Here is an 11,809-nt window from a genome sequence, read left to right on the forward strand (position 1 = left end):
AAGGCTTAAAGATGGTGTTCGTCGAGCTTTTTAAGGTGGATTGTGCATTGGTTAGGCCAAATGACATCACCAATATATTTGTTTTGAAGATAATCTCAATTGTCATTCTAAATTGATAGTAACCTGCTCTCTGATCCACCTTAGAAAATATCTTGGTTCATCCAATTCATCTAATAAGTCCTCAGTGAGTGGTTTGTAAAACTTATGCTCTGCGGGTGCATCTATTTGAGTCCTTGTGGTAGTATACAAATGACAAGAACAAAATTTCTTTCCAGCCAAAACAAACATGTGATGTTTTTCTTTTTACTTATCAAAATATATATAAGCCTCCTTATTCACTGGTATATAGTCACTGACCGAGGGTACCCCTGTGAGGTGGCAACTATTTAGGCTGCTTAGTGAGTTCTTTTACATCCACTTCAGTATATTCTGGCAGTCTTTTAGCCATTTCAACACTGTTTCGAGTATTCAAATGACTCTAATACATGTTGGTACCAATGAGTCAATGACCAACAACTCAGGAACTATGAGTTTGAATGCTAAAATTTGGGTCCAGGAAACTATATCAGGTATAAGTTATCACCGACACAAGGCTACTGCTAATACTCAATACTCTATATACTGCATGAGTAATGAGCTATTCTCCTAATTAGTTTCAGTAAAATTACTGCGACTTGCATATAACTGCCTCTCATGTGGAAACATGAGCTCATGCATAAGCTGTTAACAACCTCTCTGAGTTGCTTCTATTCTGTTAAGCTAGCGCTAAGCTTGTCGCGCATAAACTGGGCTCCGTAGGAGACTAAATACTTGAACACCTCAGTTGACTATGGCATAGGTTCGCTTTTTCATATCAACTTTGACTTCTAAACTACAAAATACTGGTGATGTTTGATATATATTGTTCTAAATGACTGGAAGTACTAACTTTCTCACTTTACGGAAAGATGCTGTGATTCACATTTTCACTTTCTTTTTATTGGTAATTTGTATTTCTTTCATAAGGATTTTTGAATTTTAGTTTATTTATCAAATTTTCGATTATGTTTATGTTTTTCCTTATTTTATTTATAATGGAAAATTGTGACTATCCTAATTGAAAGTGATGTGATCTGAGCATGGTGGTGAGATTATTTGAACAAAATTTTATATCAATCTGTAACTAAATCGATTAAAAAAAAGAAATCTTGACCATAATGACAAGATGTATGATTTTTGTTCACATAGGTGCTAAATTTGTATATGTTGAAATGATGAGCTAATTATGTCTTTATTTAATTTTCAGAGGTGGGCATGATCTGAATTGTTGTTGGGTTCTGCCGTGCGGTTAATCCTGTGCAAGTGCACCATCAAAAGAAGAAATCTCATTCTGCACTAATGACTTGTGAAAATTTATGTTTGTTTTGCAAAGCTTCGAGCACATAACATGAAAACATTGAGCCCAAAATCTACGCACCCAATTTTCAAACTCATAGAACAATGCAAAAACATAGCCACCCTCAAGCAAGTGCATGCTCAAATGATCACAACAGAACTTATTCTCCACACTTACCTTCTCAGTCGCATACTCATTTCGTCCTTTACCCTAGCCGCCACCAACTCCTATGCGCTAACCATTTTCAACCAAGCAAGCAATCCAACAATTTTCCTGTTCAACACCCTAATCTCATCATCCCTTGCTAGGAAAGACGATCAAGTTCACTTTTCTTTAGCTATTTACGCTCGTATTCTTACTCAAACCACTCTCAAGCCCAATAATTACACTTACCTATCTCTTTTTAAGGCTTGTAGTTCTCAACCATGACTTCAACATGGTCGTGCCTTGCACAAACATGTCTTGATATTCCTTGAACCACCTTATGATCATTTTGTTCAAGCCTCGTTGCTTAATTTCTACTCCAGGAGTGGCGAATTAGGGGTTTCAAGATTCCTCTTTGATCAAATCACAAGACCAGATTTAGCTTCTTGGAACTCCATACTTACAGCTTATGGCCATAATACTTTTGTTCAATATGAAGCCAATCTTGATAATGCTTATGATAGAACTAATTTGTCATTGGAAGTTTTACTTTTGTTTAATCAAATGCAGAAATCTCTGGCTAGTCCTAATGAGGTTAGTTTGGTGGCATTGATTAGTGCTTGTGATGATTTGGGTGCGGTTAGTCAGGGGATATAGGCTCATTATTTTTTGCTTAGGAGCGGCCTCAAGCTCAACCGCTTCGTTGGCACAGCTTTAATCGCCATGTATGAAAATTGTGGCGGTCTTGATATTGCTCGACAGTTATTCGATCTATTGCTTGAAAGAGACACATATTGTTATAATGCCATGATTAGAGGACTTGTAGTGCACGACCTTGGGCTGGAGTCTCTTGACCTTTTCAAGAAAATGGAATTAGAAGCTTTGGTTCCTGATAATGTAACTATGCTAGTTATAATATGTTCTTGCTCTCATGTGGGGTTGGTCAATCAAGGCTGCGAATTTTTTGAGTCAATGAAGGAGGATTATGGAATTGAGCCTAAGCTTGAGCACTATGGGACCTTAGTGGATCTTTTGGGTCGAGCAGGCCGGGTGAAGGAGGCTGAAGAAATAGTTCAGACCATTCCTATGAAGCCAAATGCAGTTCTTTGGAGGTCTCTACTAGGAGCTGCTCGTGTTCATGGTAACTTAGAGGTAGGTAAATCAGCATTAAACAGTTGATACAGCTAAAGCCAAAGACTAGCGGGAATTATGTGTTGTTATCGAATATGTATGCTAGCATGAAAAAGTGGGATGATGCGAAAAATATAAGGAAGTTGATGAAAAATCATAGAATCGACAAAGCTCCTGGTAGTAGCAATATCGATATTGATGGTGTTATGCACGAGTTCCTTATTGGCGATAAGACTCATCCACATGCTAACTGGATATATCTAAAGCTAGATGAGATGAATAGAAGGCTGCAAGGACATGGTCATAAGTCAGGAACAAGAGAAGTGTTGTTTGACATTGAAGAGGAAGAGAAGGAAGATGCACTTTCATATCACAGTGAAAGGTTAGCCATTGCTTATGCTCTTATTGCATCTGATTCTGGTTCCCCTATTAGAATTATAAAGAACCTAAGGGTTTGTAGTGACTGCCATGCAGGTACTAAGCTTATTTCAAGGATTTATGAGAGGGAAATTATAGTAAGAGATAGATCTAGGTTTCATCACTTCAGAAATGGGACTTGTTCTTGTTTGGATTATTGGTAGAATTTCTTGTACTTTGTGTTATTTGGAACAGCATATAGTTTACTTCACGAGCGGATCTAGAATTTTTAGTACATGCGTGCACTACTTAAAAATGAAAGAAAAATTATATTAAGTGGGAATTGATCCTTATTCCTCTTAGTAAATAACTTAACCTTCAATCAAGTGCATCATTCAGTCTTCTTGAAGCATGGGTGCGAACAATTAATATAATACCAATTTAAAAAAATATGTACATAAATATCTAATTTTACGGAAAGACCATGGGTTCACGTGCCCCATCATCTCCCTATAAATTCGCCCCTAGTTTACTTAGTCGGACATCCTGCCTCCTCTATTTCAAAAAAAAAGCGTAAACTAGTGTTCCATTTCCTTGTGATCTCGCTTTGTATGTATAAAAGTAGAGCTACTGTATTATATTTATCTCTATCTTTTAGTATTGTTGAATTATAGCAAGTTGATTAATCATGGAGAAATGATAAGTCTTACATGCACTCCAAAAAATGCTTTATGGATTCCAATTACATATTCACTGCGTCTAAAGTACTTTAATTTACTCTCCGAAACACTATGAATGTGAAAAAAAAATCCAATTAAGAAGAATTACAAACCTGAAATCCACATCTACTTTATATTTGAGTCCTTATAAAGAGTAATTATATAAATTTATTACCGAAAAATTATATAAATTTTATGTAATGATATTTTGCTTACATGATAACTCTCATTTATCCTACATTGTACAATTATTGATTCTCGGTTTTTTTTTTTGGGGGGGGGGGGGGGGGGACTAAAACTGTATTTTTTTGCATGTTTCAATGATATGATAGGTTTTTCGGATACATTTCAATGCATTAATTTCCGTATATTTTTTACTTGCTTCCTAAATTGTTTTTTGTCTACTTTTCTCTTTTTTTGCTATTATTTTCTTAGGTCCAATGTTATCATATTTATTCATGTATACAACCTCCTCTCGAAGTATACGTATCTTTGCATTTATCAGTTCTTCAACATCTTGAATTTCTTGACAGTATTCTTTGCTTAAAACCAAATTAAGAAAAGAGAGTAAAAGAAAAACATTAGTCTTAACGTTGGTTAAACCATTTTGCTTTGCTGGAAAAGAAAAAAAAAGAAGGGTAAGAACAAAAACTAGCTTTCAACTAAACTTTATAAAGATTTGCTTCCTGTTCATATAAAATAGAGAGACTACTTCGGCAAAAAAAGGAGAAATAGCTGGTAGCAAATGTTTGCTTAACTGAAAAGAGAATTTCAAAATTGAAAGGTAAGCTTTTCACTAAAATTTTCTATTAAATTTTCAAGAATTAAACTGCAACAGAAATAGATATGACGTATATGTTAAACTCCCAGTGTAAGCAAAGAAAACTTGAACCTTTGCTAGAACAGAAAGTGCCTGGATTTCAATCTGATACCCTTTTTCTCTGTTCCAGGTACAAGCCTAGTTCAATTAACATAGGATAATTCGGTATTAGTGTTGCCTCCCCATAGACTAATTAAGACAGATAAAGACATGTAACACTTGGCAAAAGCTGGTAATGATCTTGACCTACGAGGTCCAATGATTTAAATGACGTCTTCAAGATGCTGCATAATGGGCTCCTTCTTCAAACCCATTTCTGTTCATCAGGCCCTCTGAACCATTTTGAGCAGCCTGTAATGTGACCTTAAAGGCAGCATGACTCAAGATTCGCCTGTTTCTAAATTGTTTTCAACCATTTCCCTAATTTTGATAGCCTCGGCAGACGGCTTTCCCATAGCGGACATCATATTCTGGAAGTAGTCCGCCTCTTGGGCCTGTAAAAAGACAGCGACCATTTCAATTTCATCCATTGGAGGTTTTACCCTGGCAGCTTGCACACGCCATTTGACAGCATATTCGGGGAAGCTTTCCGCGGTTTTCTTTTTCAAATTGGTCAAAGAGTTTCTGTTGGGAGCAATGTCAACATTATATTGGAACTCGCGGATAAAATCTCGGTCCATATCGTCCCACACGTGCCAATGAGTAATTTCTTGATCCGTATACCACTCAGAAGCGATTCTGATGAGGCTTTTTCCAAAATAGGCCATTAGCAGCTCCTCTTTTCCACCAGCGCCTCTCAATTGGTTATAGAATCGTTTTAGATGAGCGACCCGGTCTCCGTGCCCGTCGTACTTTTTAAATTTTGGCATATTGAAGACAGCCGGCAATTGGACATGGGGAAACATACAGAGGTCATAGTATGAGACACTTTTTCGGCCACTCAGATCTTGCATGTTTTTCATGCTTTGTTCCAGGCTCTTCATCTTCCGAGCCATCTCCTCTTGCTTGGAATTTTTAACAACCTTTTCTTACTCCCTCGAGAGATCATATTGCGGAGGTTGAGTGAAAGAGTATGGGGTCACATATGTTATTTCTGATTGAAGCTATGGACCCCTGGAAACTGGCGCCTATGGGCGAACCACAGAAGGTGTGTCAGGACCATTGGACAACATTGGAGGGTGCCCGTAGGGGAAGAGCGGGTTGGGCACAGGGGCGTTGGTAACATCACCTGAACTGGGGATCAACTCAGGGAACCCAGGGATTGCACTTGGCGGTTCCCTACCGCTAGACCAGGCGTCCCACATTTCTAATTTTCGGAGATGCGACATCTTATTCTCTTCAGCAGCTGCTGATTCTAGCTGCGGAATAGCCAATGTCGTGCTATCCTTAGAACTGATGATTGGTAGATTGCTTGCGGAGGCCATATGTGCCTTTGGATCTTGTGAAGGAGGGGAGGCTAGACTACTGACAAAACCAACCACCAAAACGTGGCTAACTTGAACATCCAACAACCTTGTTAGTTTTGAGACACTTAACAGATAGAAAATCGCATGTTTGGATGCAATGCACCTAATAGTTAAACGCTTCTACCATGTGTTTGAACGGTTGCATGTTTCATTCTGACCTTAACTAACCCCTTCAGTATGTACCTCTCTTCTTTTATTTTTGCCTCTCTGTAATCACACTTGATTTTCTCATTTTGTTTTTGCCGCTTTTTTATTTTTGGCACTCTTTTTTTCACTCTTTTATTTTTTTTGTCACTCTCTTTTTTTTTCTTTTTCTTTTGTCACTATTTTTATTTTTCACTCAATTTTTCTTTCTCTTTTTTTTTAGTTTATTTTTCACTCAATTTATTTTATAGCTGTGATTGAATCCGATGGGGATTGCCTACGTATCATGACACCGCATGAATCAGATCTTGCATAGTTCGGGAAGATCAAAATGGAGTAAATAAACTAACTCTTTTTTCTTTTTTTATAAAACTCAGACTATGAAAGCTTTAAGGCAAAAGAAAAATATTTTTGATTTTGATTTTTTTTGAATTTTCGAAAGAAATGCTTTAAAAGAAGAAAGGAAATATTTTTTGGATTTTTTATTTTGATTTTTTTTATTATTATTTTTGAAAGAAAGACTTCTAAAAATTCATTTGCTTTTGATTTGAACTTTGGGAATTTTAAAAGTAAAAAAGAAAATATTTTTGTTTGAATTTGCATTTGTTTTCTCTTTTTCTAAAGAAGAAAGAAAATATTTTTTTTGGATTTTGGGTGTTACCTCTTAATTTTCGAAAGAGGGACGTTTAAGAAAATATTTTGGATTAATGAGTTTTTTTTAATTTACAAAAGTATTTCTAGTGAAAAGAGAAAATAATTTTGATTTTTTTATTGATTTTTCTTTTTATTTCTTTTTTCAGTATAAAAGACTTCAGAAAGAAGGAAACCATCTTTTTTGAGTTTAGAAAAAACTTCTTTTTTTGAATTTTCTAGGGAGAGATTTCTAAAGAAGGAACTAAAGTAAAATATTTTTGGATTGTTGAAAATTGGGGCCGGAACCGATGAGGTTTGCCTACGTATATCACATCATGTGAGAATCAGACCCGCGTAGTTCGGTCAGTTTTGACAGAACAAGGGTAACATGGCACTTGAAAATTTTGACTCATTTTGGAATGACTTTTCTTTTTTAGAATTTCGGCAGAGTTTCAGAATTTTCTAGATACCTACCTCTCACCCTTTTTTTTTATTTTCTTTCCCTATTCTAGAAGTCGGTCAACATGCAAGCCGAAACAAACAGATGCGCAAGTAGCACATAAGATGCATCAGGATGGTCTTTTTATTTTGGGTGCACCTATCCTAGATGGACCCGACCCCTATGTTGAGTCCCCAAAGTCAAATGCACATGATGCAAACAAACGTTCCTACTAGGTGTTGTGCCCCCTTTTCTCGCGAAATCAAGTTTATGACATTTGAGAGGGAAACTTATTCCCTTTTGGGAACTGAGTTTGAATTTGAAGAGTCTCCACCTAATGATTAGGTGCATTTGGACACCAAGAGAGTTTGATTTGAGTAACCAGAGATGGGGTAAGGGCTTGAAATTATCCCAAGGGGAAGGTGTTAGGCACCCCTCAGGATCCACTAGTGTGATTTTCAGCCAGACTATTATTGTGAACTTAGGTGCAAATAACACGTAAACAAGTAAAACTTCAAATAAGATGGGATTTTCACATAAGGGTTTACAAACAAATAAAGTTGGAAAGAACTAAAAGAAAGCTGATTTTTCTTAAAAAGAGTTTGAAATTCTTTAAAAGAGATAAGAAATAAAGGAAAGAGGGTCCTAGGTTTATTATTAATATGGGTCACCCCACACAATGCCCGGTAATCACTCATCAATGAGGGGTTACGCGTGGCATTATCGCGTGGTCATCATATCCATATCTACCCTTCCCACCCTGTTAAGGTATTATAGTGCGGAATGGTCTCGTTTCTCATTGCATGCTATTACCTGCCCCAATCCTGTCAGTCCCGGAGGCATTTAGGACTACTAATCCCAAAGGGAGGGGATATCGGCTTATTTGTAGTTTCAAAGGCAAAATTCTAAGGCGACACGCAAGAACATGTATAAAAAATTGGGGGAAAGCACATAACAGGCAAAAGGGCTCAGAAATACCTCCTTTAGTCAAAGAAGCACGTAGTTTAGCATGCCTTGCATGTACTGTTTAGGGTCTGATTAAATACTGAATGTGAAAGAACTTAGAGGTTGAGGCAGACTGATTTAATACATATTTCATATAAGAAGCCCGAATCAGGCCTGCCTGCTGGTTGTAGTTAACAGATCCAGTTTATAACTTTTATCCTAAGGCTTGACTAAGTGTCGGACAAGGATCCTATAGGCATGGTATCTATTGAATTCATGAAAGCCATGAAATAATAAGGTCTAAAACATAAACTGAGTAAATGTTGGTAAAAAGGGGAAATCAGATTATGAAAAGAAAGCACACTTTAATGAAAGTTATAGGCTTTGAAATTGATGATACTTGTTATTACTGATTTTAGTTATGTACGTGAATGAAACGATTCGAATTAGATTAATATATCCTATAGACATGCTCTTTACGTGTAATTGATTTTAGGCCTTGTATGGTAAAAATGTGAAAGCATGATATCTAGGTGTTGAATTTGGTTTAAGACATAGTATCTAGATGCAATTGAACGCTTAAGTCTTATGAGCATGATTTCTAGATGGCAAATGAATACACAGGATTTAAAGGCCCTATAGGCATATTTTCTATATGCATATGCAGAATTTAGATTCCAGATACTTATAGACACAATTTCTAGATGATAATGAATATACAGGATTTAGAAGGACCTATAGGCATGATTTCTAGACCAGAGTAGCTGACCTATGATCATGATTTCTATATGAAAATGGGCATTTAGAATTTCCTATAGACATGCTTTCTATATGCATTTGAATGTGCAGAATTCGAAAACCTATAGACATGGTATCTATATGCGAATGCAGAATTTAGAATTTCTATAGACATGGTATCTACCCTTTTGCATACGTAATTACCCGCCCTTTTTTTCTAACCATCCCCAAGAGTTTATTACAAATTTATTACAACCCAGAATAAAGTAAAAAAAACATCAGAAAAAAAAATAAAAGTACAACTAAGGTGAGCCTGATTCAGACTTCATGTCTGAAATATGATGTAAACCAACTCCATGAGATCATGATCCAAAGCCTTTCTCCCATTTGAGTGTGCCAAAGTTCCATGAGAGTTTCAAATGAACTCCGGCCAGTGCTCACACCCAAATGTATTACCGGATTTGGACATGTGCGGTGTGGAAAGGCCAGCCCTCATGTGTCCAAGTTCAGAGGGAACTCAAGGTCCCAAAGCAAGGCTTACGAGAGGGGGCAGTACTTAAAGACTAAGAGAGAGTGCAAATGCAGAAACAGAATTCTGAGAGAGTGAAAGGGGAAGGAAAACAGCTACAAATAAGTACACATGGGGGTACAGGGGAATGGGGAGGTTGTAAAGAGCCTATTGTTTAGGCAAGGGCAGGCTTTACGCATGCTCAACAACGGCGGATGCTAGCATGCCATAAGCTTGTCAAAACACACATTTATGGAGGCTAGGATCCCAAGGGATCAAGTTTGATTCATGGGTAATAATTTACACATTACCATGCTCCAAACCATAGCTTAAACACATAATGGGGTGGAGGAATAGGGATTCATAACAGAACAGGCAGGAAAAGAAATCAGTAATGCTGAGCTATACAGAAACAGTAAGTAGTCAGGGATACAAAAAGCATGAATAAATACATTTGTGATGGTGCTGAAACTTAAATCAGAACATACCAGTTTCGAAGAAATACAACAAAGAAAGGCAGTAGATCTTGTAAACAGGCCACAATGCAAGCAAATAAGAGAGAATACTATTGCGTGTAAGTGTAGTTTCAGAAGAAAACTATGAGTGAGGGGTTGTCTGTTTTGTATCAATGCAAAAGCCAGGTATTTATAGTGTGAAAATAGGCAGAAAATAAGGCAAGAAAATAATTATGGGATTGTGTTTCAATTATAAATCAATTAGTATCAAAGATCTCCTTTAATCAAGGAGTTAAAACCAAACGGTAATGGACATATATTATTTAAAGAAGGAGATCAAGTAAACATCTTGTGCAAAGTAGGCAATTGGGGGTAAATACATAAGAGTTTAATTAAGGGAAGAATTAATGAAGAATCTTTGAAATACACGGTTAACCAAATAAGGTAAGAAACACAATAAATCAATCAGTGTATAGTAAATCAAGGAGTGAGGGATTCGAAGTTATACATAAACCAAGTCAGAATAGGAGAATCGAAAGGCTAAGGGAAAGTTCTCGAATCAACCCAAGAATTAGGGAAATCAGTAAAACAATGAAAGAACCAATCAGACTCACACAAGGAGGTCTGAAATCAATCCCAAATAGAAGGCCATTTTAGAGGGAAACTCATCATATAAAAGAGTATATGAGTATTAAGTAGGCAAGGCTGAATTTAGGACAAAGAGAAACATCGTATAGTAGCAAACACAGGTAGTCACATAGGTCGATTCCAGTTACTCAGTAACAGAGAAGAGAGAGTATCGAATAGCATACCAAAGGGTCAAGTAAAAGACCTTATAGAGTTTTAGCAGGAAATTAGAATCATATAAAAAAACAAAGATTCAGAAATTCAATCGAGCAATAGATGAAACATCTTTCAGAAACTCGAATAGGTTCAAAGAAATTAGAGTTTTGAAGCCAAACAAGTTCAAAGATGAAGAACAAGCAAATCACATAGCGAGTGGTCTCAAAACTCGAATGAATCCCTAAATTTTAGGGTTTTACCACCAATCGAGCGTAGAGATGAAAGGACGAGTAAATCAGGCAGCAATACTAATGAAATAAGTTCAGAAATCTCAAAAGAGGAACTAAGACTCTTAGTATGTGTATTCCAGTAGAAGAACATAAGAAACACAGTAGGGAAGCAACATAAGAAACAAGGTAGAAGAATCAACATAAGAAACACAGTATAAGAAACACAGAAGAACATAAGAAACACAGTAGGGAAGCAACATAAGAAATATGGTAGAAGAATCAACATAAGAAACACAGTAGAACATGCTAAAGATCAGAGAAAATTCTAAACAACTCAACAAAACCCTAGATCGGAAAAGATAAAAGTTTTGAAAGTAGAGTTTTGAAAGAAACTTTGAGAAAACATTTGAAAGCTTAGGGTAAGCACAAATCTACAACGGATCTAAAAGAATTAGAAAAACCTCGAAGGTTAGGGTTTTAGAAGAAACCTAGAGGGTGAGAGAGGCTTGGAAATCATCGATCAAAGTAGGAGAGGTCGAGATCAAGCTCGAATAACCATAGCTGGCCGGAACAAGGTCGAAAATGGTCGAAGATAGCCATAGCACTGAAAGCATACGAGGTCTGGACCAAGCTTCTTCATAGTCAGGCCTTGAAACTATAGTGACCAGGCGTGTAGGAGTTATAGGAGGCCGGAATAGTGCTTCAATAGCCTTTGAAGCCATAGATTTCGGCGATTTTAGGGTGGAAGTGTAGGGAGGCGGCTAGGGTTTGAGAGGGGAGTTGAGAGAGAACTGAGAGAGGAGGGAGTTTGAAGGTGGCTATAGGTGCAAATGACTAGGGTTTGAGGGGTAGGTCAGGATTAATTTAGGAAAGGTTAAATGGTGGTCGTTGATCATTTTGATCAACGTCCTGGATTGAATGG

At 36.9% G+C, this 11,809-nt stretch overlaps 1 protein-coding gene and 1 pseudogene across 1 annotated transcript; one reads left to right on the forward strand and one right to left on the reverse strand.

The window, feature by feature from the left end:
- The first annotated feature begins 1,426 nt into the window (after positions 1-1,426).
- LOC104238745 (pentatricopeptide repeat-containing protein At5g43790-like) lies at positions 1,427-3,231 on the forward strand (annotated as a pseudogene).
- Positions 3,232-4,926: 1,695 nt separating this feature from the next.
- LOC138882942 (uncharacterized) lies at positions 4,927-5,541 on the reverse strand. The gene has a single exon (XM_070163589.1). It carries the CDS (start codon positions 5,539-5,541, stop codon positions 4,927-4,929), a length of 615 nt encoding a protein of 204 aa, XP_070019690.1.
- Positions 5,542-11,809: the final 6,268 nt, after the last annotated feature.

The sequence above is a fragment of the Nicotiana sylvestris genome, chromosome 12 (genome assembly GCF_000393655.2).
Source record: "Nicotiana sylvestris chromosome 12, ASM39365v2, whole genome shotgun sequence".
NCBI lineage: Eukaryota > Viridiplantae > Streptophyta > Magnoliopsida > Solanales > Solanaceae > Nicotiana > Nicotiana sylvestris.